Raw genomic sequence first — 27,373 nt, 5'->3', positions numbered from 1 at the left:
GTAACGAGGTTGTGTACTGACCTGGTGGGGAGAGGAATGAAAACAGGGTAATCAAGTCAGGGTCGAGGGAGCTTTCTCTGAATGTGCCCTTTCTGGCAGAGCTGGCTCTCCCGTCCACATTCCCTCAAATAAACAGAAGTAAGTAGGCCGTGGGAGGCCCGGGCCATGAGTCCTCGGTGGCTCATGTAACAGAGTAACGGGGTCTTTGTGTCAGGAGTAGAATGCCAGGCCTTTCTTCCTTGCCCGCTGGTTAAGTTCACACCACCACCCTTGTGATTACCAGCTGATGACGGACTCTTTGGGCCACCCTGTGGCCATGGAGGAGCCCATACTAGAGTACAGACCCCCAAACTGCAACCCACAGCCATATAGAGTCAGTGCTGCCTCAGAGCGACCCTGTGTTGCCCGTGACCACCATACCCGCCCGGAATGACAGCGCAGGAAGGGGACAGAGAACCATGTGATCAGCCCTTGAGCAACACGGGTTTGAACTGCACGGGCCCCCTTAGACATGACTTAGACGTAAATAGATCAGAAAAGTCTTGGGAACTTTTGCAACAATTTAGAAAAACACGAACCGCTTAGCCTAGATATATCAAAAATTAAGCGAAGGTGTGTCATATGCATAAAATATTTGTATTTTGTAATCTATTTTATAATTTCCTGGCGCAAGTCTATTGTAAGAAGTTAAAATTTCTCAGAACCGACAGAGAAACACAGACGGCACTTGGCACCACATGCAGCGGCCAGACAGCTAAACAAAGGCAAAGAGGCTGGGTCAGATCCGCGTAGAATCAGCCGTCCTAATCAATCGAACGCCCTCCCGCTGCTCCCGTGGTGAGTGCAAGTGGGAGGAACTGCTTCCAGCGCCACGTGGCACTCCTTCCTGCGTGACCTGCCTCCAGGGTCCCATCGCGGTGCTCTGAATGCAGTGCTGTCCACCTTCTCTGAGGCCCTGGGACTCACCCACAGTGCCACCAGGGATGCCGGAAACGCTTCCAAGATGCAGAGTGGCCGTGTCATGACAGGAAAATGCCAGGCTTACTGTATGGTAGACTGAGTTTGGCGCCCTGGGTCTCCACCATATCAAGGTAAATGAGTCCACTATTGAAAAGGAAATCCCTGTTGCTGTCTACAGCAGCATAGGGGTACTTTTGCCAACTATCTTTTTTATCTTCTATTGAAATTTTGGTATTTATGTGGGCAAACTATAACGCACACAATATGTGTTGATGGGCGGTTTTATATTATCAATAGCAGTAGACGAATAGTCGTTAAGGTTTGGGGAGTCAAAAGTTGTAGGTGGATTTTCTGCCAGGCTGGGTTGGCAGCAGACTCTGCAGACTCCAAGCCTGAGTTATTCAGGGTCCAGCTATCTTTGGAAAGGCTGGCCATTCGAACCCCAGATGGGCCTGGCCATCTGCTGCTACAAGGTTCCACCTAGTTCTGCTCTGCCCACAGGGCGTCTTCAGAATGGGAGTCCGACGGCAGCTAACAGCAACAGTCAGATGAAGACCAGCATCATTCTGCACGAATGCTGTCTGTACTCTGTAAGGAGATGCATTACACCTGCAAGTTTAGGTTCGCAATTTGGAAAGTATGTGTGTAGTAAGACTGAACAAATAGGTAATATATTGTAGAGGAGGAGAGCTTATCTGTCTCGGAGAGAAGTGACCAGATGCAAAGGGGACAGGTTTGGCTGAGCACCATCGTGGTGGGCTGGCGGGCAGCTTCCACCTGTGTGTAGACAGACCAGGCACCAGCTCCTCTGTTGCCGACTCGATTCCGACAGCAGTGACCCCGTGGGCTGCAGGCTGGGGCTGCGTGTGCTCCATTGAGCTCGCTTGGCTGCCTTCTTCACAGAAGCTCATCAGCAGGCCCTTCCATGGTGCCACTGCGGGTTCTCGTGGTGGACGGCTGATGGCTTGTGCCACTAGGGACGTGACATATAATATAGCGTTATACATAATGATAGACTGTAACAGATGTATCTATGTCATAAGCCAGAAGAGGTGTAGATGTATGTGTATGCTTGGTTACCATATCCACATACATGTTTTAGTTTGTTCCGTCTGCTAAGAAGGCCGCAAAGCAGCGCTGCCTCAGTAGCAGTGAGCATGCTCAGCTCTCAGACCCTGGTTTCACATATTTTCCTCCAGTGAAAGGAACCGGGGTTCCTTGGAGGAAAGGACTGGTTTTGGAAGAAAGGGCTGGGGCAGGAAAACAGCCACGGGGGACCCTCGAAGTCAGAGGCAGGCCTGCTGAGAGCACCCAGAAGTCCCCAGGGGCCAGGTCTGGAGCCCTTCCAACAGTAAAAGGAGTAAGGGTCGTATCTGACGCTGCCTCACAGCATAAACTAAATCCTTCCGAGCTCCGCTGATGTCAGTCATGAAGGCTGTACGGTGATTGACCAGGAAGCTGAGCCAGCTCCTTGTCACAGAGGTCTATTAATGAGTGTCTGAGAAGTGAGGGCCTTCCAGTTGCCAGGCCCACTGTGGGCAGTGGCGATTGTTGCAGGCGTGGTCTTCTAGCGAGTGCTGCACTCAGGAGGTTTGAGGAGAAATGGACTATTTGCCTAGTCTCAAAGTATCTTCTCCCAAGAGAGTAATTGCGAGGGAACGATTGTAACACTCCAGACACTCCTTAACCAAGTGGTTGAAGTTACTGTTTCCTGTCGTTAGTTAAGACAGCATCCTGCGCCTCCTGATGTGCCTGACTGCACAGGGTACAGCCTCTTCTATAGTTTGCCTCAAAAGGCCTGACCTCTGTCCAAGCACGAGAGGACACTGGCCACATGCAGCGAAGAGACTTCCCACAAAAGTGTCAAGATTACCAAGAACAAAGTTGCTGCCCCCAGAGGCAGAGGAGACTTGCTACCTACATGCAGCATGGGGTCCTGGACTGGGCCCGGAACCAGAAAAAGACAGTACTGGGGGAACTGGAAGACCATCTTTAGCTAATAGTACCTACCAATGTTAATTTCTAGTTTTGAAAGATGTACTATGATTATGTTAATTAAAGGAAGCTAGGTTAAGAAATGATGGCAACTCTTTCCTAATTTTGCAGGTCTGAAGATATTTCCAAAGAACTCTGTTCTCACTTAGGGGAGGGCGGTGAGCACCCGTTACTCTGGGACCCATCTTCCTCAACACAGTGGGGACTCTTCCTCCAGAGAGCGGGAGAGTTATGCTGTGGGGTGGTGCAGGTAGCCCGGTCCCTCCAGGAACCTCCGCTCTGCCTTCCAGAGTGGAAGCAGCCAGGGAGAAAGGAGTGGGCAGGGCTGGGACCTGCCCTTGACATGATGGTTCCCTCCAGGTGCCTTGTTCTCGTTTTTAATCTTCTGGCCGTTTACAGTACAGATCTTGTTGAGTTTTCTGGGACGGGCAGCTGCAGCCCAGGGAGTTGTGCTCAGAGCTGGGACATGTTCTTCGTTTACAAAGCTTTATTGCGAGTTGGGTTACAGGGCGGATAGGTCAGCCTCAGTTTTCCATTCCACAGTTCATACTCATTTTGCTTCACGTCACTGATTGCACACCTGCAGTGCGCAGTTGTCACGCACCCCGCCTCCTCCCTGTGTTTCCTGTGGCCCTGCCTCCTCCTCCTCTAACTACCTGGACTCGGTCCTTGGGTAAATGCTGCCTTTTTTAATCTCCAGTGGTTGGCCGGCCTGAGGCGTGTGTCCCTCTCTAGAGTCAGGCATGTTCTCCTGGATGCCGTTTTAGAGGTGCACATGTGTAGAGGGGCCGACTCTTGTTTTGCCTCTTGTTTCGCAGGTCTATTCAGTCTGATGGCATGTGGTATGGACCTCAGAGCTGGACGGGTCTGGACTAAGTGCCCAGCTTTGTGCCTACTAGCCGTAGGGCCGTGGCCAAGTCACTTAACGTCTCTGAGTCTCTGGTGCCTGATATATAAATAGTAATACTATTTTTGTTTTAATTAAAAGATCGTTTTACTGGGGACTTTACAACTCTTGTTACAGTCCATACATTGATTGCATCAGGCATGTTTGTACACACATTACATTCATTTCTAGACATTTACTTTCTATTGAGCCCTTGGTATCAGCCCCTCATTCCCTCCCACCCCATACCCCCTTGCTAGATTAAAAATTATTTTCATATCTTACACTGACCACTGTCTCCAGTCCCCCATATTTTCTGTTGTTTTTCCCCCCTGGAGAGGAGTGTATGGTTATGTGTCGATCATTGAGATCCGTTTCTCTCTTGCTTCCTCCTCCTCCTCCCTTATCCCTACTGTTCCAGTATCGCTATTCCCACTCCTGTTGTTCCTGGATTCCGTGTGTCCTGAGCTCCCATCTCTTTTTTAAAAAAATTATTTTTTATTATAAATCATTTTATTGGGGGCTCGTACAACTCTTATCACAATCCATACATCCATCCATGTGTCAAGCACATTTGTCCATTTGTTGTCATCATCCTCAAAACATTTGCTTCTATTAGAGCCCTTGATATCAGCTTATTTTCCAACCTTCTTCCCTCCCTCCCTCCCTCCCTCCTGAACCCTTGATAATTTATAAATTATTATTTTCTCATGCCTTGCACTGTCCAACATCACCCTTTACCCCCTTGTCTGTTGTTCATCCCTCTGGGAGGGGGTTATAGGTAAGTCATTGTGATGGGTTCCTCATTTCTCCCCCCCAGCTTCTCCTTACCCTCCTGGTATGGCTACTCTCAATATTGGTCCCAAGGAGTTAATCTGTCCTGGATTCCCTGAGTTTCCAGCTCTTATCTGTACCCATGTACATGCTCTGGTTCTGCTGGATTTGTAAGGTAGAATTAGGGTCATGATGGGGGAGGGGGGAGGGAAAGCAAGCATTAAAGAACCAGAGGAAAGTTGTATGTTTCATCAGTGTTATTACTGCACCGACTGGCCCATCTTCTCCCCATGACCCTTCTGTAAGGGGATGTCCGATTGCTTACAGATGGGCTTTGAGCCTCCACTCCACACTCCCCTACTCTTTCACATTATGATTTTTTGCTCCTGGCCTTTGATGCCTGATAGCTGATCCCATTGACACCTCATGATCACACAGGCTGGTGTGCTTCTTCCATGTGGGCTTTGTTGCTTCTGAGATAGGTGCCTGCTTGTTTATCTTCAAGCCTTTAAGACCATAGATGCTATATCTTTTGATAGCTGGGCACCATCAGCTTTCTTCACTACATCTGCTTATGTACCTGCTTTGTCTTCAGTGATCGTGTGGGGAAGGTGAGCATCTCAGAATGCCAGATTATCAGAACCAAGTGTTCTTGTGTTGAGGGAGTACTTAAGTAGAGGCCCAATGTCCATCTGTTTCCTTAATACTGAACCTATAAATATATGTACATAGATCTATTTCCCCATCATCACATATAACTATATTTACATATGTCCATACCAATATTTAGATCTCTATAGATGCTCTTTACCGCCTAGTTCTTTCCTCTATTTTCTTTTACTTTCCTCTAGCCCTACTATCATGTTCAGCCTTTATTTGGATTTCAGTAATTCTTCTCGGTTACATTGCCCTTGATCAAGCCCTACCAGACCTACACCCTCCTCACCATCAATTTTCGGTCACTTGTTTTTCCCTTGTCATGGGGTTTGTTAACACCCACTCCCCCCCTCCAATCATGTCCCCCCAGAACCATTGGTTGTTTTCTCCTTCAGCTTGTTTATCCTGCCTATCTTATCTAGCTAGACATGCAGAGAGCATAATATGCACAAACACAAGACTGAGCAAAACAAAGCAGTAAAAGAAAAAACATTGCCAACAACTAAAAGAAAAGCCTATAAGTAGTTCAAGGTCTATTTGTTGTCCTTTACAAGTGTTTTTCAGTAGAGTCTGCTGGGGTGCCACGCCCTGGCCCCATAGGCTATTTTTTGAGCTCTGCTCCCCTCGCTGTTCTGTTGCATGCCCTTAGTGTTTTGCCGTGGTATGGTGGGGTCCGAGCAAGCGAAACTCCTGCGGTGTGTCTCCAGTGTTGGCCCCATAGTGCTATGGGTCAGTGAAGGATGTTGTATCTCTTGGTGGGGCCAGCCCTGAGGTCCTCTCTGTGCACTGGCTGCTCTGAGAAATATTGTCATCAGGGCTTGGTGGGCCCGGATGTGCTCCACTCTTTTTTCCTCTCCCTTCGTTTGCTCCTGTGTGCTCTGATCAGACATGTCCCTCTCCCCGTGCTGCAGCTTCAGTGCTGCCCTCTGAAATGAATTCTTCTGAGGGGAGGGGGTAGCTCCCATTTCTCTTCTATACCTGTGTACATGCTCCGGTCTAAATAATACTGTTTTTAAGGAGCCCTGGTAACGTGTTGGGCTGCTAATTGCAAGGCTAGCAGTTCAAAGCCACCAGCCACTCCAAGGGAGAAAGAGGAGGCTTTCAGCTCCAGGATAGAGTGACAGCCTCAGAAACCCACAGGGGCGGTTCTCCCCTGTCCTGAAGAGTTGCCGTGAGTCTGCCTCGACCCGATCAATGGCAGTGATTACAACACAGTTCCTAACCATGGGGTCAGCCTGCTGTGGGTTTGGGGCCACAGCCAGAGCGCCCTGCTTGTCGCACGCAGGAGGACCTCCGAGTGGATGGCCGGGGCTGCGAGGACTACCGGGGTGTCGAAGTGGAAACTGATGTGGTGTCCAATACCAGTGGGTCTGCCAGGGTCAAGCTGGTGAGTAGTGTGGCCACAGCCCATGGGGCAGAGGCCGCAGCAGGTCTCTGCAATATACAGGACTCCTAGGGGACCCAGGCCCACCCCCACTGAGGAGGGCCGCCTGACCAAATCTGAAGGGACTGTCACTCTCCTAAGTCCCAGCACTGCTCCTGAGAAATAGGGTGTCTGGGGGGGGGGGAGAGGAGGGGGGCGGCTGGGTGCCTTCAAGTGAACATGGTTCTGTGTCTGCAGGGCCACACAGACATCCTGGTGGGCGTGAAAGCAGAGATGGGGATACCGAAGCTGGAGAGACCAAATGAAGGCTACTTAGAATTCTTCGTCGACTGGTCAGTACTGGGCAGGCGTTTTAAAGACAAAGGTTCCAGAACTGAGCCTCTGCTTTCCTGTTGAGCACACCCCCACCACCCCCATATTTATTTAGCCATCATTTCCTCAACCAACAGACATTAACCCAGCTCTGCCTATGTTCCAGGCACTAGGGCTGTGGCAGGAAGTTTTGTTCCTGGTCCCAATCACCAGACTCTCTTGGGGCCCCAGTGTCCCTGTCGGAAAGGGGCTGCTTACTGCCCAGCCATGGTGGCCGTGAGGGCGGAGGAGATGTGTGCTGATGAGAAGCATCAATTGTAGGCAGCAAGGGTCCACTTCATTGGGTCTAGAACTCCCCAGTGCTTTTCCTGCTTCAGCTTTGCCGGAAACCATGACTTGGTGGGTCGAGGCCCAGGGCTAGCCAAGTAGCCAGGCAGGCTGTGAAAAGCCAGGGTTCTGCGGGGGCCCACATCGCTAGCTGTGTGACCTCAGTGAAGTTGCTTAGTCTTGCTTACCTACATGGCTTCATCTAAGCCATGCCTGTGTGTGTGTGCGTGCGCACATACATGCCTGCTCGGAGGTGAACTGATGAGAGAGCACCTAGCACAGAGACTGACTCCCATGGGCCTTCAGTAACTAGCAGCTCTGACAGCCAAGCCCCCACACGGAGAGCTTTGCTCGGAGGGCTCAGCATGCATGTGACACACAGAGCCACACATCCTCATGGTAGCAACCACCAGGCAGGGCTCTGGGTGCACGTTTCTGCCCAGGAAAGCCCGTTAGACACTCCTTGCCCCAGATTCTTCACGGGTGCTGGGAGGGGAGGGAGACTGTGCACGGTGCCTAGCCTCAGCTGTGGTGGCTTGAACCTCCCTGGCAGCGCAGTGACCTGCTCCTGTAGTGCTGCTGCTGTGTGTGGGCTCCGAATTGGCATTTTACAAAAAGCACGTGTGTTTTTGCCCCCAAACCAAATGCAAGCACCCCTGCCCCTGGAGGCTTCTGTTGTGATGCAGATGAGCTGGGGCTTGGGTTACCAGCCCCTCTATAACAGAAAAGCCGTTTATTCCGTGTTCTCACCTTAGAAAGGAGCCCTGTGGCCCAGTGGTGAACCGCTTAGCTGTCGAGGGACAGGCTGGCTGTCGGAACTCACCAGCTGCCCTGGGGGAGAACGCTGTGACCAGTGCCTCCTTGCAGGGGACAGCCTTGGAGACCCCGCAGCTTACTCTGGACTTACTGTGAGTCCCAGGGACTCCACTGGCAACAGCACTGGTGGTCTTTGGTTTGGTTTTTAACCCTTAGAGATGAACCTTCCTTAAGGTTTGGAGCTAAATGACCTCACTCTGCAGTCCCTGACCGGTGCCCGAGTCCATTCATGGCTTTGGGCAAAAGGCCCAAGAAGTGACCCTGAGGGCCACTGCACTGCAGAAGTAACCAGAGAGAGGCCAGGGAAGTGGGACAGAGAAGGGCCAGGCAGCCCCGGTGAGAGGCTCGGCCCTGCTCCGGCAGCCACAGAGTTGAGCTATGTTCTGGCTCAGTTTTTATATCTTTAACATGGGGGTGCCGATGGCTCCTGCTTCAGGGGCTGTGAGAGGTAACAAAGGTCCATGGTTCGAAACCACCAGCCGCTGCTGCTCGGGAGGCAGGGCTTTCTACTCTCATGAAGATACGAGTCTTGGAAACCCACAGGAGCAGTTCTACCCTGCCCTCCAGGGTCGCGGACTGGGTGGCAGTGAGTGCATTTTTGAGTTCTGGAAAGGCCTTTGGGCTAGGCTGGGGGCCCTGCTGCAGTCTTCACTGCTTGCTAGCTTCCCGGGGCCCTTGGTTTGAAGACTGGTGGTTACGGCTGTGACCCCTGAGGCAGGTGCAGACGGTGCGTGTCTCTGGTGCTGACCTCCGTGCCTTACCAGGTCAGCTTGTCCACTTCGTCAGAGGGTCTTGGTCCGTGAGTGCCCTTGGTACAAGGTGGAATCCTCATTTTTCTATCCCTGCCTCTCCATTCAGCCTTTGGCAAAGTACAGTCTCGGGGCTTCTTTCCATGTTACCAGAGTCCCTCACTCATCCTCTGGCACCATGGGAAATTGCCTCCTGCTTCCCCTGCTCTTTCCCGGAGTCAGTCGAGGCCAGGGCCCCAGATACAGGGCGTCCCAGGCTCTCCTCTGCCTGGCTGCCAGCTCTGAAAGGATGACATGTTCAAAGGAAAGCCCAAACCAAAGCTGTTTGAAAAGGCTAATGTTTCCTCTTTAAATTAGTCAGTGTCCAAAACCAACCAAATGAGCCCTACTCCCCCCCCGCCCCCCCCCCCAACAATGGTGTGGTTTTAGAGGTGGACTGACAGCGGACAGGCCCCGGGGAGCCTGGACTCTTCTGTGAGGCATTCTCTGGGGCTGCAGGACAGTCCACACATTACTCCCCGAGGGACTGGTCACTCCCAGGAGGAAGCGGCCCTCTTGTCGGCAGGACCAGGTGAGCACCCTAAGTGCCATATTTGTGCACACAGGACTGTGGAAATGTGTCCTTAAGCGCTTCAGAGATGCGCTCGAACACTGATGGCTCGGTGTTGAAATGAGAACCAGGCTGTGTTTTGCTGCCTGTACAAACGAAGCTTGGTCCCTGGTGACTCCATGAGCTCATCGTGAAGTTGCTGCTTTTGCCGGCCAGGAACTGAGGGGGCAGCTAGGTTGCTATCTTAGTAATGAAGTTTCTGGGGGGTTAAATAGCATTGCTGCCAGCTGGCAGTAGTAAAATGAGACTATAAGTGGAGAAGCAAAGTTAGCACAGCGATGCTGTTGGTGGTTTGGGGACCCATTCTTATGCCTAATTAGACTGGACTGACAAAAAGGACTTTTAAACGTATCCGGTGAGCTTCTCTCAGCGTTACATAAATGACTGAGTACCGCCCTGGGACTCCCCACAGGCAGCCAGCTGGCTTGGCCTGGAATCACCCTGGCTCCGTGTGACCGGCCCAGCCCAGCCCAGCCCAGGCTCATCCTCAGGTTTGCGGGCTCCCAGTTCTTGGAGCCGGTTGGCGCAGCCCCTCACTTGGCTGGGATGGTTAATGCATGGTCTTTGGTCACCTGGCTTTGCCTTGAAGTCCCTAGAAGCTAGATGCAGGGGTGGGGCTGCGGGTGTCAGAAGGAAGTGCCTCTGACTTCTGAGCACCCACCCTGGTTCTGGCCTTTGTGGGCCGGGTGCCCCAGAGGAACAGGGCTCCTGGGATGCTTACTTAGCCTCACAGACATATCCGGAGTTGTTCAGCCCAAGCCCTCCCACCTTTCCCGTTAAACCCCTCATGTAGTGCTTGTGGCCAGGGCCAAATCTTGTTCCTTCTTTGTTCCGGTAACTGGGCCTTTCAGTGTCAAGAGGCTGAAAAGCAAATATCCAGTGATGTAAAGTGGGGGGCAAATTAATATTGGATCAGCCAATAGTCTTTCTCCCTTTGATTTAAAGTTTATGATGCAGCCCAGGCAGACTGCTGGCTGCACGCATTGACTGTGGTTTCTGCATGGAGAGTGCCGGAGTGCGTGCGGTGGCTGAGAGGACGGGCTGGCCTGCACACCGTCTACCTGTCTGACGGCTCCCTGGGCCTCCCGGCTCCCTGGGCCTGCCCGTAGAGAGCATTTCTTATGCTTTCAAGACATGAGAGTTAATTGACACCGTCCCAAGTTTGGTTCACGGAGTCCTGGTGGCTTCATGTTGGGCTGCTAACCACAGAGCCAGTGTTCGAAGCCACCAGCTGCTCCGAGGAAGACAGATGAGGCTTTCTACTCCTGCAAAGAGTTAAATCTCAGACACCCACAGAGGCAATTCTGCCCTGCCCTCTAGGGTCACGAGAAGTCGGAATCGACTTGAGTTTTATGTGCTTGTTGTTTTTGAGGAGGTTCGGTTTATCATCACCCTCTTGGTTCTTGTTGGATCAAGATGGCCGAGGTTCAGGTCAGAGGGCAGTCCGCCACTGCACGCTGACAGCACACAGGCTGGTACTGACTCCCTGCAGGCTGCCCTGGCCGCTGCCTGTCCCTGGCCGCAAGGCTCAACCTGTGCTTCCTCCTGCTGCCCTCCCCTGCAGCTCAGCCAACGCCACACCTGAGTTTGAAGGCCGGGGAGGCGACGACCTTGGCACAGAGATTGCAAACACGCTCCACCGGATATTCAACAACGAGAGCAGCGTGGACCTGCGGTCCCTCTGCGTCAGCCCGCGGGAGCACTGCTGGGTCCTCTACGTGGACGTGCTGGTAAGTGCTACACAGCCTGTGCCCCCTACTCACGCCCTTGTTGTCTGCCCTCAGGTGCATGTCTGGTTGTCCAGGTGAGATTAGTCATAAGGTAACAGTCACTCCCTGGCAACGCTGTATCTACAGGCATTGTCAGGAGGGTGGAAAAACTAGATGCCCTCCAGCTGGTGCCAGGCAGAGTTGGTGGGCAGAGCTGGGATAAGCTTTGAATGACGATAAGCTCTTCATCTGCATTTGTGCTTAAACCCTGCAGACCCTCTGAGGCGACTCCCTACCGAGGATTTGACTCACAGCGAACCTGGAGGGCAGAGTCAAACTCCTTAGGGTGTCCGAGGCGGTCAGTCTTTCCGGGCGCAGCCAGCCTCATCTTTCTCCCAGCAAGCGGCTGATGCAATTGAATGACTGACCTTGTGGTTCGCAGCCAGTGCCTAACCCATCACGCTACCAGCTCTTTCCTTTGTGAGTGGCAGGTGGAGAAAGGCAGGCTCAGAGCTGGTCTGCAGCCCCAGTTGCTGGGTGGTGGCCATGGGCCTCGCAGCCTGCCCCTTCCTTGCTGGGCAGCCTCCCTGGAAGGTATCCTGGAGCCTCACTCAGGTGGTGGGTGGTGGGCTGTGGGCCTCCGAGGCTGCTCCTGGCGTCTGGTCCAGCACTCGGGCCCCTCCCAGTGCTTTCTCACCCAAACACTCTGCCTCCTGGCTTTTGGCACCTAACAGAGTAGCTAGGGCTTTGCTTTTGTGTGGAAATGTGGCGGTCAGGTGCTGGTTCATTTGCAGTCTCTTTGGGATCTTTGTTTTCCCCCCTTTTCTTTACATGACATCTCATGGACCTTGAGACTGGCTCTTTCCACCTCTCAGGTCGGGTGAATCTGACGATGAAGTCGATCCTGTGGGCTGATAGTCGCTTCCGGAAGAAGGGCCTGGCAGACCCTAAGTGTTGCCCCTCCCCGCCATGGAACAGGGCAGGGCTTCCTAGAGAGGGTAACATGCATTTGACAACTGATGGAGCCCGATCACGAAACATCAGTCGTTACCGTCTGATCCGACAGTATCAGACTGTTTCCATTAGGGCAATTCTATTCTGAGCGCTATGTTCATGAGTGAAAATCATGTGATCACAGGCCCCGCCCTTTGCTTTTGACTCGTCTCTAAGAGCACCCCATTGAAGCACCGTGGCAGAGTTAGGCACCACAGAGGTGTGGTTAGAACCCACCAGCATCTTTGCAGGAGACAGACGAGGCTGGCTGCTCACCTAAAGGCTTATGTTCTTGTTTTGGGAATTGACTCGATGGCGGTGGGTTTGTAGTTTTGGTGCATGAGCCGGACAGACCTTGTAATGTGGTCCTGGCATGACCAGGTAGCATCGCAGAGGACGGGACTGAGGCCTAGCCTCCTGACCCATAGGACGTGATTCCCCAAGCTCCTCCTGATGTCTGAAGAACACTACCCCTCTCTCTTCTTATTCCCCTCACGCACCCACCCCCTGCATCTGCTCTGCTGCCCCCTGCAGGAAGCCCCTCCGTGCATGCGCACTGGGAGTTGGGAGGGAGACTGGCTCAGTGGTGTTGACTGTGCTATAGATTCAAATCCAGTGCAGCCCTGCTAACTGGAGGACAGTGTCTCTGTCAGAAACAGCCCCTTCTTCCCCAGGCAGGGCCTGTCCCTGCCGTCTGGAGACCTTGAGTTTTCAGACTTTTGGCATGTGGCTCTCTCTGGTGGTGCAGTGGCAGAAGGCCTCAGCTGCTAACAGAGAGGTCGCTGTCCGAGCCCAGTAACCGCCCCCAGGAGAAAGATGTGGCACCTGGTCCCATAAAGATCACATCCGGGAACCCTGGGGGGCAATTCTTCTCTGTCCTGGGGGATCAACGTGAGTGTCCACTTGATGGTGGTGGGTCTGGTGGTTTTTGCTTTCTTTGTTTCTCTTTTTTATAAAGTTCTATTCATTTTTCAGAAGACATACTTTTAAAATACTGCCTCATCCTCAGGAAAATTTTTGATGAATTAGAACAATGCTGAAAAAAAAGAAGCTATATCAACAGTGGAGTGGACCAGCTTTTGCTGCCCGTGGGATTGGGGCCTATGGAGGGGTTTGCTTTCCATCATGTGCCCAGGCATGTTGGGGGGGGGTAGACTTCCCTCAGAGGAGGGCATTTTTATCCTAAATGTGAAAACACCTGAAGTCACTGAGCCCATGTTGGAAGCAAAGTGGACCCTGCCTGGCCACTGGGATGGGGACAGGGCTCTCCGGTGGTTTATCTCGCCAAGCTCGTCTGGAGCCTACCTTAGTCACTGGGCAAACACCCTCACCCCCACCCCTTACCCCCATGCTCTCAGACTTGCTCTATGGACACATTTACTTTACCCAGCCAACCGACCAACTGAACTCCACAGCCTGCACCAGTCAGAGGGGTAACCCGCTCTTGGCTTGTGGCACAGTGGGGTGAGGGCTTGACCGGACCACGGAGAGGTTGGTGGGTTGAGCCCACCAGCTGCTCCACAGAGCAAGACAAGGCTGCCTGCACCCGTAAAGACCACCGCCTTAGGGAGTTGTCGGCAGTTCTGTTCTAATCGACTCTGTGCTTCAAGTCCCTCGATGGCAGTCGATTTGGGTTTTGTTTGGTTCCCCAAACTGGGCCATTTTTCTTCCCTTGGCTTTGCGTGGCTCTCCATCGACGCCAGTCTGCCCCTGACTGGGAAGCCTGTCAGGACCTTCAGGGGCACATTGGCTGTGAGGCTGGTTTGCACGGGCCTGGGAGTGGTGATGAAAAGAAGGGGTTGGCGTGCAGGGTCTGGGGGAGAGGGAGGCATCCTTGCAGCGCCTGGCTGTGTCCCAGGGAGCAGCTGCACAGCACGACTAGCCGCTGCTGTTGGACAAAGTCTTGGGAAAAGAATTTCCCCTTTGCCCCAGGTTGCTAATAGAGGATGGTGTGTTTTGCCCCAAGGGAGACAGTTCTAGGTAGGTGTTTGCATCAAAGGGGAGGTGTGTATGCATTCTGTGTGCTTCCCCACCGCGCCCCCCCCCCCTTGGGGACCAGTGACCTGCCTCAGTCAGTCACGGTAGCTGTCCTGCTCACACAGCCCAGTTGGCTGCCTGCGTCCCCCATCTCCCACCATGGCGAGACTGCCTGCCCGGCAGAAGAGAGGAAGGAGAGCACCTTTACCTGCCGGGCTCTGGAAAGGATGCTTACTCCTGCCATCCCCACAGCAACTCTCCTTGTGCATGGCTTTGCTTTCCTGCCCTTCCCGCCAGCCTCCAGCAGAGGGCAGTGGTGAGTGTCGTGCACCTGCCTTTCCCAAGTGTGGCTCCCAGAGAGGAGACTGGCAGGCTGCAGTCGTGAGGTCTGGAGGCCGCTCATTCCTTGCAGCCCGTGGACAGAGGCATGTTGGTTGACACCTGCCCCTGGGGGGAGCCCTTAGCTGGTTCTCAGGGTTTGGTGTTCCTAATTTCACTTAATTCCTAGTGATGAGCTCAAACCAACCGAAGTCACTGCCATAGTCAGTGTTACTCACGGTACCCCTGTGGGTCCCTCACCCTGGAGTCAGTGTGCCTCACGGCGCCCCTGTGGGTTCCCAAGACTGTAACTGTTTATGGGAGTCGAAAGCCCAGTCGTTCTGCTGAGTAGTTGCCGGTGGCTGGGGACTGCCGACCATGCGATTGCAGCTGACACACAGCTGCTTTGCCACCAGGGCCCTTGGACTCTTGGGATCCGAGTGCTTGACCAGCACAGCCGTGGGACCCAGCACGGGACAGTGGAGAGCGATCCTGCAGTCCGCAGGGGGTGGGGGTGCTCTCCTGCTGCCACGAGGGACTCCTGCACCAATTAGCACTTGTTTACAGCACGTGTCTTGGTGATGTGGGTGTCAGTTTGCAGAGCAAGTGGTTCCCGTCAACAGCCCATGCACAGGGTGACGCGTAGCGTTGGTGGTAGTCCTGCCGTGCACGTGAGCACCTCCGCCCTGTGTGGTGGAGCTTGTGTCCGTCCGGGCCCTGCTTTCTTGGACCTGCCTCCCTCACAGAACCTGCCATTGTGATCTGGCCGGGTCGGCTGCTCCACCACAGGGGTCGGCAGACCTTTGAGATGGAAGAGCCAGTCCTGCCCCTCCCGACAATGTGAGAGCGACTCGAGAGCTGTAGATAGATTTTACAAAGGAATGAAATCACGGTGACCCGAGTAATACCCTTGGAGCTTGTTCCGTTTCCCCTCAGAGCCACACGCACCGACTGGAAGAGTTGCAGTGGCCATGGGCCTCAGCTGCCCCTGGGTGTTGGTGGGGTGCTCGCCTGTAGCCCGTGCTCGGTTTGATGGTTGTTGGGCCACGGGCTGCCTTCAGGAGCCCAGGGTTCTAGCAGTCTTCTTGAGACATGTAAGCCTGGTCTTTGTGTGACCCTCAGTTGGGGGCCACATTTCTGCCCCTGGACTCCTGTCCAGGAGGGCGGGAGCTGGCACCCTCTGTTTGTCTGCCCTCCGGGTCTTGGAGGCTAGGCTTGGTGGGGCCCCATCACCCTTTGGCCTCATTGCCTCTGTGGGCCTTTGACTTTTCTTACTCTTTGCTCCGCTGGACAGGGAGAGACCAGTCGTTGCACAGGCTGTGAAGAACCTAGTTGGCCCTCACCAAAGCAGGCCTAGAATGTTCATTGTCTCTGTGGACTCTTGACTGTACCAGGGGACTGTGGGGTGTCCTCCCCTCCCACCATGGCCCTTGGCCCCTCTGTCTAGCACTTTCTTGGCATTGAACAAGCACTGTGAGACAGCAGGGCATGAGCAGTTTCAAACTGGTTCACTCGGGTTCTTCCCCCTGATGAGATGGCATTTGTAGCTGAGCTTCACAGAACCAGAATCTGCACTTTAACTCGAGCCCCCGCCCCCCCCAACCCAAAGCTCTGAGCAGAAAGCAGTGACTGCCCAATGCCAGCTTTAGGACCTCGCCTGCCTTTTCTCAAGCTCCCAGCTGATTCCGTTTCACAGCCAGGGCTAGGAGCTCTGCCGTCAGACGTGAAGATGGAGAATGGGGGGTGGGGGGTATGCAGGACTCGTCCTCCAAAAGTCTGCAAGGGCCAGCCACTGGGATGTGCAGGGTGAAGTCGTACTGTGAAAACACTTAGCTCATACTGAATGTGTGTCAGCCACGCCTCTGTGGGATCCTGAGTGTTAGCTCATCCAGCCTCATAACTGCTTCATGAGAGAAGTGTGGTTCCCTCCCTGCAGAGGCACACAGAGGTGAAGGCCCCACGGCAAACTGCTGAGAGCTCAGAAAGCCAAAGAACTCAGAACTCGGAGCCCCGAGACCCTGGGCGGGCTGCCTCTAACCCCGATTCCCTGGGCAAAAGTGGGGCCACTCTTCTTTCAGACGCAGGGCCACCCACGGTGGACAGGCGCCAGTGGAGCTGACCAAGCTCCCCAGTCTGTCAGTCTGACCAGGAAGGTCGGCCTGGGGCATTGAGCCCCTAGAAGTGATGTTGAACTTTAGCGCCTCACCTCTGTGAGATAGCGCCAAACCCTGGTGGCTGGGCTAGCAGTGCCTTGGGCCAGGTACTCATGGGGATTGAGTTTGAGCCAGCTGCTGCCCGGTGTCTCGCTGACTTGACTGAAACAGATGAGTGCAGGGGACTGGCTGTCAGCAGGGGCCGGCAGCCCATCCCCCCTGTGGCAGCAGCTGTGTTCCGTGGGGCTCCTGCAGGTCGACCAGCAGGCTTCCAGCCTTCGTCCTTCCAAGGTGCCTCTGCATGGACCTCACGCCTGTTACCCGTGGGCACCACCAGGGACCACTAAACACACACACACTGAAAAATCCACTTTCCCTCCTTTTTTCAGGTTCCAGAGGTTTCTTAGTGTAGACCTCAGCACGGCACACCAGCGTGATTTTGCGCCTTTTAGAAGTCAGGGCCCTCATCCTTCCGTTTGCTATAACCCGAGCTCACTGAGTACAGCCTCTGTTGATCATCGGGACCCAGCATAGCCCATGGCTCTGGGTGGTTCTTTCTGCCCCAGCTGACAGCTGGATCATGCCATGCAGACACATGGCGCACGGTGGCACATGGTGCTGCCGAAGCTTCTCCGGCTCCAGGAACTAAGGAGAGGTGTCAGACGTGGGTGCTTCTCCGCCTGACACTGGATCTGGCTGGGGAGCCTGTCCGCCGCTGTGGCCGCGGGTCTGGAGAGAAATTTGGCAGGCCCAGGACCCAAGGCTCTGCCCGGAAACCCTTTCCTGTCACACGTCACATCTTCCGCTGTGCTGTTTTGTGTCCCGCAGCTGCTGGAATGCGGTGGGAACCTGTTTGATGCCATCTCCGTTGCTGTCAAGGCCGCCCTCTTCAACACCCGGTGAGTGCAGCGGGGGTGCCCACGAGCTCACACGGGCAAGATCATGGGGGGCTTTTGCTGTGAAATGGTGGAATCCAATGGTAGCATCCAGAAAAGAGAGGTTGTGTAAGTTCAGACTCCTCCCTGGGGCAGTTCTCCTCCGAGTCAGAAATGACCCAGGAGCAGTGGGTTTGGGTTTCCTGTCATAAGGAGTGGTGTGCCATGTCAAAGAATCTTAGGAAACTACAGACTGAGCAGCTGAAAGCAACTGCAGGCAGCTTCCCAAACACCTGGCCAGCCTGATGCCTCTCTGCTGCTCAGGGACTGTGCCTGACACTTGGCAAATGGCAGAGCCACATGGGAATTCCTAGGGGGGCTGTGAACCAGGGGGCTCTGTACCAGGCCTTGTGGGGCAGCGTGTCCTCTCTCTGAGTGGGAGTCCCCCTTCGCTAGAGCAAGCAGTTCCAGGAGAGTGGGGCTGACTTGAAAGTAAGTGTGGTGGGATGAGGTGACCATCTCATGAGAGCTTCCATCCAATCGAGGCAAAGAGGGCCCTGGGGTACTAGGAAATGAGGATCGGGGACTTGTAAGAATGTCACCCAAGAACAGAATCACCGGACAGCGGGCAAACGTGACTTCCAGGGTGTTTGCTGTCGTTTCTTTGTGTTGGTGAGGCATTGGAAACAACTGGACTGTCCCACCCAGCACAGGCCATTGGAATCTGCCCCGTGCCCTTACACACACATCACTGCTGGTGGGTTGATTCTGACGCGTGGCCATCCTGTAGGACGGGAGAATGGCCCCTGTGGCTTCTGAGACCGGAGAGCTTCCGAGGTGGGGGATGCAGAAAGCCTCATCTTTCTCCTGGGGAGTAGTTGGTGGGTATGAACCACCAGCCTTGAAATTAGCGGCCCAACTCAGGGCTCCTCCCACAGTGGCATCACGGCTCACTGCCTGGCACAGCATGCAGTAGAACCTCGGCCCTCCCCTGACCCGACAGGAGCGTTCTCACCCACCGACGTCGGCATTGCTCCTGGAGCCCTTCTTCGCCTGTTGATGCTTTGTGTGAGCGGGCTGCCATCTTTACTATCCGGCCACTCCTGGTGGGCAGCGGGGTGGTTTCGCTCAGAGCGAGTGTGCATGGTGCTGGTCCTCAGTGCGCCTGCTCAGTAGGAGGAGAGGCTCCGGTGCCTTGTGTAGTTGTCGTGGATACAGCAAAGCCAGGTTTCCACCGTGCTGCTCCGCTGGCCAGGAGCCCAGGGTTCACCAGTGAAGCACTTGAGCCCCTCTGCAGGGCTTTCTGCACGAGAGGAGGCCGAAGGTGACCGCCTAGAACACAGCACTTGGGGTGCGAGTCAGAAATCGACCCGCCGCCGCCACGCAGGGGAGCTGTGGGTTGCACCACGTCTCTGCCTGCTCTTGGTTGTCTGGTCCTTTTAGCATGAGCTATCGTGTGAGTGTAGTCTTCATTTGCATTTTCCTGGTGAGTATTGTGTGTGTGTGTTAGGTCTCTGCGTCACCTCATCTAGGAAATCTCCTGTCAAGTTATTTGCCCATTTTTCTTTCAGTTTGTCTGTCCTTCATTCTTCCAGTGGAAGTTCTTTATGCAACCTGTACGTAGTTGCATATAATTCTCCCACTGCCGGTATTCTTTGTAATTTCTAAATGATACCTCTCCACAAACAGAAGCACAATGGACTCACCCCCCTCCTTTTATGGTAAACATTGTGTTAGTTCCAGAAATCTTTTTTTTTTAAACAATTTATTAGGGGCTCATACAACTCTTATCACAGTTCATACATATACATACATCAATTGTATAAAGCACATCTGTATATTCTTTGCCCTAATCATTTTTTTCTCTTTTCTTTTTTTACATTTTATTAGGCACTCATACAACTCTTAGCACAATCCATACATATACATACATCAATTGTATAAAGCACATCCATACATTCCCTGCCCCAATCATTCTCAAGGCATTTGCTCTCCACTTAAGCCCTTTGCATCAGGTCCTCTTTTGTTTTTTTCCCCTCCCTCCCCTCTCCCCCCTCCCTCATGTGCCCTTGGTAATTTATACATTGTTATTTTGTCATATCTTGCCCCATCCGGAGTCTCCCTTCCCCCCTTTCTCTGCTGTCCCTCTCCCAGGGAAGAGGTCACATGTGGATCCTTATAATCAGTTCCCCCTTTCCAACCCACTCACCCTCCACTCTCCCAGCATCACCCCTCACACCCTTGGTTCTGAAGGTATCATCCACCCTGGATTCCCTGTGCCTCCAGCCCTCATATGTACCAGTGTACAGCCTCTGTCCTATCCAGCCCTGCAAGGTAGAATTTGGATCATGGTAGTTGGGGGGAGGAAGCATCCAGGATCTGGGGGGAAAGCTGTATTCTTCATCGGTACTACCTTGCACCCTAATTAACCCATCTACTCTCCTAAACCCCTCTATGAGGGGATCTCCATTGGCCGACACTTGGGCCTTGGGTCTCCACTCTGCACTTCCCCCTTCATTTAATATGATGTATATATATATATATACATATACACACATACACATACATGCACACACATATATATACATACACACACACATATATATATATTTTTGCATGATGCCTTATACCTGTGCCCTTGGCACCTCGTGATCGCACTGGCCGGTGTGCTTCTTCCATGTGGGCTTTTCTGCTTCTGAGCTAGATGGCCGCTTGTTCACCTTCAAGCCTTTTAAGACCCCAGACACTATCTCTTTTGATAGCCGGGCACCATCAGCTTTCTTCACCACATTTGCTTATGCACCCATTTGTCTTCAGCGATCCTATCATGGAGGTGTGCTGTCAATGATATGATTTTTTGTTCTTTGATGCCTGGTAACTGATCCCTTCGGGACCACTCGATCACACAGGCTGGTGTGTTCTTCCATGTGGACTTTGTTGCTTCTGAGCTAGATGGCCGCTTGTTTATCTTCAAGCCTTTAAGACCCCAGTCACTATCTCTTTTGATAGCCGGGCACCATCAGCTTTCTTCACCACATTTACTTGTTCACCCACTTTGGCTCCAGCCGTTGTGTTGGGAGAGTGAGCATCATAGAGTTCCAATTTAATAAAAGAAAGTATTCATGCATTGAGGGAGTGTTTGAGTAGAGGCCCAAGGTCCATCCGCCACCTTAATACGTAACTTATAAATATAGACACATAGATCTATTTCCCCATCCTCCTATATATATTTGCATGTACATGTCTTTGTCTAGACCGCCATAAATGCCCTTTGACTCCTAGCTCTTTCCTCCATCTCCCTTGACTTTCCTCCTGCCCTACTACCATGCTTCATTGCCACCTGGGCTAGAGTATACCTCTTCTTTAAGCAACCTTACCCTTGATCATCTCCCACCAGGCCTGCCACTCCCCCCTCTCTACCATTTGGGGTCCCATGTTTTTCCCTTGTCCCTGTGTTTGTTAACACCACTTCCTTACCCCCCCTACCCCCCCACCCCAAGTCCCCCTGGAACTGTTGGTCCCGTTGTTTTTCCTCCAGATAGTTCATCCAGCCTGTCCTATTCAGACAGACCTGTGGAGACACTAACATGCACGAAAACAAGACAGAGGAAAACAAAGCAACAGTATACAACCAGACAACAAAACCACAAAAACAAACCACTGACAAAGAACAGAACAAAACAATTCACAAGAGAAAAGCTTGTAGTTAGTTCAGGGATCGTTTGCTGGCCCTTAGGAGCGTTTTCCAGTCCAGTCTGTTGGGGCACCACGCCCTGGCCCCAAAGTCCACTTTCAACATTCCCTGGGGACCTTGCCACTCCATTCCCTTGCTGTTCTGCTGCACTCCCCCAGTGCTTTGCCTCGGTGTGGTGGGATCAGGTCAGGTGCAATTCCCACAGTGTCTCCGGTAGTTCCAGAAATCTTTAATTACTACAACATTGCAAAGGTAGACTCACTTTAGTCTAAAAGTTTGACTCATCGTTAGCCCCTTAGCATAAGCTTTTTCCGTGTGGATGGCTGATTGCACCGGTGTCATTTTTCCCTCCTTGCCCCGTGGCTGGTGCACTTCTGGGGGCGCAGTGCGGGGGGGGGGGGGGGAAGGGGGCGTTGGCGAGAGTGATACTCGACAGGCACAGTGTGATTCCAGCTCCGGCTCTTATTTTGTGCCCTCTCAGTAGGTGAGAGCTTTATTTGTGCTGCTCCCTCCCTACAGGATACCGAAGGTTCGGGTCTTAGAGGATGAAGAGGGGTCCAAGGACATTGAACTGTTCGATGACCCGTATGACTGCCTACGGCTGAGTGTGGAGAACGTCCCCTGCATCGTCACCCTGTGCAAGGTGAGAGTTTGTTTGCTGTGTCTCCCGCAGTCCCAGCCTGTTAATGTTATTGAAACATTGAGAAATTGCGACATCAAGAAACATGCACAAGGAGTGTGTTAGGCAGGATTCTCTAGAGAAAACCAAGGTATTTATGATTTTATATTTATAGGTTTATACAGCGAGCAGGAATATAACAGCTAATTAGTCCACACAGCAGTACAGAGGGCTCAGTTCAACTCACTTCCATGGAACAGTTAATATTCTGGAAGTCCTTCAACTCACGCGCTGCTGGGTTCAAGGTCAATGAAGCAGACAGAGGAGTTTTCCCTGGGGCAAGACAGGCAGAGTCAGCCCTCAGGCAGCAGACGGCAGGGTGGGCCAGCAACTGACAGTTGCTGACTCGGGAGCTTAGTAAAGCAGGCCTGGATGGGATCTTGAACTCAAGCGATGCAAGGCGACAGCGTCCATCAGCCTGAAGCTCAAGTGATGGAAGCACCAGCAGGGCAGCAAAGCAGGTCTCAAAGGAGCCTCAAGCTCTAGCGACACAATCATGGGTTGGCTGGCCCACAGGTAGTGTAGCTCACGGGTTGAGGCAGAGAACTAACTACTGGTCCCATCACCAGGGAGCAAGAGGGAAATGGGATGCTGGCCATCTTTATTGATCTCGGTGGCCCTCCAATCAAGCTGGGACCTGATCAGACTCCAACCACATGTTCCCATTGGCCTAGTTGGCACAATAAACCTATCACAAGAGGCTTGGACTACAGTGTGGCAATCTGAGGGACCACTACTGTGTGCAGTCCCTTTGCTTTGTGATTGAAGGTGTGGTGGAGACCTGGGTACCCAGGAGTGGGCTGAGAGCAGCTTCTATATGCCACCTACCTCGCCTTGTGGGTCTGTGTCTCTTACTCTGAGTCGCAAGGCCCCAGGCCTGTCATCGGCCTGCCCTCAGCACGCTTCCTGCCACGAAGGTCCTCTGGGGGCCCATTGCCCGGATCTGGGCAAGGAGGGGCTGGAGGAAGTGTTGGGATGTAGTACTAAGAAGGCTTCCGGAATCCCCTGGGAAGTTCTGTTATCATCTAATCCCATCTGTCCACTAGCTCGTCGAGGCCCTCCTGCATCCAGTGTGGTCTTCAGGCTGACCTAGAGGTCTGTGCACCTAGCAGCTGACACGCTGTGTATGAGGTGGGGCTGGCCCTGCCCGCTGCCCACGGGGATCCTCACCAGTCCACAGAGCGTTCATTACGTGGCCTCGACCTTGAGGCTTCCTGTGCTGAAGTCATGTCTGGAGTGGGGTGGGTGGTGGAGCTTGCAACAGTGTCTCCGTTCACCGTGCTGGGGGGCTCTGAGCCCAAAGCTGGGCCTCAGCTGACCTGTCCCATCCTCTTTAGCAGAGGTGGGAGCGACACGGCCCCTTAGCAGTCCTCATGAGGCACTGTGTGCCCGGCAGTGACCGCTCCTCTCAGATAAGGGGCAGGATGCGGCATGCTGTCCTGACTGGGCGGTGTTGTCTTGCCCAGCACGGTACCCCCGTGATGGAAAAGGTACGGCGATGCCCTGGGCATCCTGCCCATGTGTGTGCTGTGCTCTCACTTTGCAGATCGGCTGTCGGCACGTGGTGGATGCCACACTGCAGGAGGAGGCCTGCTCCCTGGCCAGTTTGTTGGTGTCGGTGACCAGCAAGGGGGTCGTGACGTGCATGAGGAAAGTAGGGAAGGGCAGCCTGGACCCCGAGAGCATCTTTGAGATGATGGAGGTGAGAGTCTGGCTGTGTGCTGTGTGCCCTGCATGTGTTGCAGCTTGGTGAGCAGCTGGTGTGAGACTAGCTAAAGATGTGGGGTGGATGTGGGACCTGAACAATGTTGCTTATAATCATAAGGTCGGGTGGGAGGTGGGATGGGAGGCAGCTACACACCTCTGGCCTTACAAGGAGAACCCCCATCAGCATCAGTCCCACACGAGGGTCCTTAATAGATGGGTCAGCCCGGCCTCCATGCTCCAACCTCTGACGGGTTCTGAACCCAATTGTCCCTCCCAGGGCAGTCTCTTGTTCCCAGCTGGTTCCATAGCTCATTGCAGTGACCACCCAGAGCTCCCAGATTGTACTCACGATTATGGGGGTTAGGGAAGTTACAGGTTGTCATTCAGGATCAGAAATGCCTAGGCCACAGTTCTTTGCCAGCAGAGCCCCCTCCAGCCATGCCCCAGACAAGGCCTCCTCTGGCTCCCAGCCCCTTGGTCTGGCTGTCTGGCCCAGCAATATCACAGAGTTCTTTCAGAGTTACTGATAGCGATCAGAGAGCATGTCACTGCCCTAAACCTCAGCTCCAAGACACTCAGCTCTAGCTCCTTGGGTCAGCGAACCCAGCTTCCCAGTGAAGTGCCCGGGGGCTCCTGCATGGAGGCTCTCAGTTTTACTCACTCCCCGGGCAGGAAAGCCCACTGCCGCCACCCCTCTGTGCTTCCTGGAGTGTGTCAAACGCACTTGGGGTCTCATCTCAGCCCCAGCACGGTCGGGGCCAGGGCTAGAGCATGGCATAGGGGCTGCATTTCAGGGAGGACCATGCCCACACGAGGACTGGGTGCCGCATCTGGGCGTCAGTCCTCAGATCCAGGGACAGTAGCGTTCAAGCTGCAGTGGGGACCCAGAGAAGCCTGGATGGGCCAGTGGGCTGGTTAGGTTCTTATCATGACTCCGGACCACCACAGAGGCCAGTGGATACACAGTCTCCTGGAGGGAAGCTTGTGGATTTGGGGGTGAGTTGGGGGGGTTGGGGGTGTTCAGGCCCCCTGAGGTCTGTTGTGTAAGGGCTGCCTGGTCTCTCAGCCTGCCCGTTCCTTCAGCCCCCCTGCATCAGTCACGCCCGAAGCCACTGACTGGTCTCATCTGAGCAGTCTTCACAGGCGTGGTGAACCAGACTCTTGGAGAAAATGTGCCCTGTGCCTGTGTCCCCAACACGCCAGCTTCCCTGGGCCCCTCTGCCTCTCTCACTATGCAGAGTCCCACTGTGGACGTGCTCACATCTAGGCTGCCAATCACAGCAACTGCAGGAATGCCCGGCCAGTATTCCTGTAGCCATGGCGCTGCCCACAGGGTGGTGGTGGTGGCTTTCCCAGTGCGTGGCCAGCCCATGGTTGGGGTTTGGGGCTCAATCAGACTTAGCCCTCCTCAAGGAGGCGGGTGGGATGTGGGCCACACGTGGGGTTGTCTCACCAGCAGGCTCCTCTGCTCTCACCTGCCCCACAGACCAGCAAGCGCGTGGGCAAGGGTCTCCATGCCGCCCTGCATGCCGTGCTGCACCAGGAGGAGGGCCTGGGCCCGCAGCGCCAGAAGGTGGGCTTCCTGGGCTGATTGCGGCGCCTGCGCAGTGAGGAGCACGCCTCGTTTCTGTCTGCCCTCACGGTTGTACGTGGGAGATTAAAGTCTATTTTCTGGCCCGGTTTGGTCTGGCTGGTATTCTTCCGCTGTAAACCCACGTGGGAAGCCTGGGGCTGAAGGACAGCTACCCTGAGACTGGCAGCCGGGGAGGGCTGATCCTCTGACGGAATCCGTCGGGGCTGGGGACACTGTCCTTTAGTTGGAGAGCACAGTCCCCAGTGTTGGTTATACACTTGTGCTTGAGGTGGTTCCCATTCTTGGTGGACTGACTTGCAAGCAGCAAACAACCAGCGTGAAGATGTGGCCAGAATCCATGCACATTCAGGACGGTCCTCCTCTTCTCAGAAGGCTTGCAGAATCAAGGGGGAAATGTGACTCCACCGTGTGTGTGTGTGTGTGTGTGTGTGTGTGTTTTTCTTGGGGTGGATGGGAGGAGGATAGAGGCACACAGAGCCAGGTACAGAGCCTGGGATGTGCGTGTGTGTGTCTGTGGTCTGTCTGTTTCTTGGGGTGGACGGGAGAATGGAGGCACACAGAGCCAGGTACAGAGCCTGGGCTGTGCCGGGTGGAGCCTGCCCTGGGGCCTGGCTCCAGCGGCTGCCTTGGCCTTTAGCCTGCCTTTCTTATCACTCACATGGAAGGGATTGGTGTTTCCTAAGTACTCCCTGGTGTCTGCTGAGATGCTGTTTGCTCCGCAGGAAGGCTACTGTAGAGATGGCGTCATCGGCTTGCTCATCCCTCTGTGTGTCTTCGTGCTCTGCTCGCTCCCCCTTCCCTGCAGGCTCATCCTCCCTCATACAGCAGCGTGGTAGGGTAGGGAGGAGTCCACTCACTGGACCAGCAGTCTCTGCAAGTCCATAGGGTGGAGCTGGCAGAGCGTTTCAGCTGTGCCCCGACCCTGGAGGTAGGGCATGCCTCACCGAATGGCACCGTCTGGTTCCACAGGGCCTGTTCCGCCCCTTGGTTGGTGGGGGTCTGCTGCAGCGCACACCCAGCACAGCCTTCATGCCCCCTTCGTTATTTTCTGCAGTGGGGGACCTTTTGGGCCTGGGACAGCAGAGAGCAGCCCCTCCCTCCCCAACTTCAAGAGACAGAACTCTGGCAGGGGGGTTCAGAGATGCCTCTAGAGCAGCAGTTCTCAACAGGGATCACCTGATTCCTGCAAAATGACAGTGATGAAGTAGCAAAGAAAATCATGTTAGGGTTGGGGGCGGGGGGTCACCACCACATGAGAAACTGTATGAAAGGGTTGCTGCCCGAGGAAGGTTGAGAACCCCTGCCCTAGAATGTGAACAAAGCCTTAGGGGAGCGCCTTCCCTCAGTGGGGGGGTGGGGTGGGGTGTGTGTGTGTGTGTGTGTGTGTGTGTGTGTGTGTGTGTGTGACACTCAGCTAAGCCGGCCAGCCATGTTACCTCCAGCAGACAAGTCGGCTGGCTGGAGGGATAGTTATAAAACAGCCAGCCTTACCCCCTCCCCACGCCTTTCCTGGGAGGCTGCCCTGTGTGGGAAGTGACCCCCAGGGGATGTGCTGAGGGGAATTTCAGCTCTCAGGGAGAATAAAGCAGGAGACTGAAGACAGCCTGGCACAGGCCTGGACCAATGTTCTCTGCAAGCCCCCCTCCCCCTCCCCCCTGTTGGATGCAGCCAAATGCAAGCTGTCTCTAGTGGCCTCATAAATAAACACCAAGGGATGGCCGTCAGGAGCTGAGGGTGGGGCGTGCGTGCGTGTCAGGAATGCAGTGTTATGTAACCCCCACGTTCCCTAACACTGGATTCTTCTTGTGAGTCCCCGGGTGCCCAAGTCACGTGGGGCCGGGCCTTCACGACAGCCGCAGCTAAGGTGCTGACGGCAGCTCCGAGAAAGGCAGTGGCCTCGTACAAACTGCCAGTAGAACATGAGGAGTCTTTTTTGGGGAAGTCATCTCACGGGGAGAACCAAGAGCCTTAAAGTGCCCAGCCCCTATGTGCTAATAGCTCTACTTCTTCAGATGAAGCCACGAGGAATTGTTCGAGATGCAAAGGGAATCGACAAGCAACACTGCTGGAAGTTCTGGGTGTGCTTAACCCCGCCCCCCCAACCCCCAGCCCCAGTGGAAGTGCTGAGCTGGAGGGAGATGGTGCCCTAAGGCCCCGGGAACAGTATGCCTCTGCTGAGCGGCTTCTCACCCTCTCCTGCCCCG

General features: G+C 54.0%; 1 protein-coding gene across 1 annotated transcript in view; it reads left to right on the top strand.

Moving 5' to 3' along the window:
- Window positions 1-25,251, top strand: part of EXOSC7 (exosome component 7) — a 29,130-nt gene extending 3,879 nt beyond the window's left edge. Inside the window, exons 2-8 of the mRNA XM_075555956.1 lie at window positions 6,558-6,659; window positions 6,894-6,988; window positions 11,035-11,200; window positions 17,449-17,519; window positions 21,709-21,832; window positions 23,415-23,570; window positions 25,062-25,251. Coding sequence (XP_075412071.1) covers window positions 6,558-6,659; window positions 6,894-6,988; window positions 11,035-11,200; window positions 17,449-17,519; window positions 21,709-21,832; window positions 23,415-23,570; window positions 25,062-25,166 — 819 coding nt within the window. The 3' untranslated portion in view covers window positions 25,167-25,251. The remainder of the gene's footprint in view (window positions 1-6,557; window positions 6,660-6,893; window positions 6,989-11,034; window positions 11,201-17,448; window positions 17,520-21,708; window positions 21,833-23,414; window positions 23,571-25,061) is intronic.
- The last annotated feature ends 2,122 nt before the right edge of the window (window positions 25,252-27,373 follow it).

Source organism: Tenrec ecaudatus, chromosome 8 (genome assembly GCF_050624435.1).
Source record: "Tenrec ecaudatus isolate mTenEca1 chromosome 8, mTenEca1.hap1, whole genome shotgun sequence".
NCBI classification, from domain to species: Eukaryota; Metazoa; Chordata; class Mammalia; order Afrosoricida; family Tenrecidae; genus Tenrec; species Tenrec ecaudatus.
The sequence above is the reverse complement of the archived record's forward strand: the minus strand, read 5'-3'. Positions and strand labels throughout refer to the sequence as shown.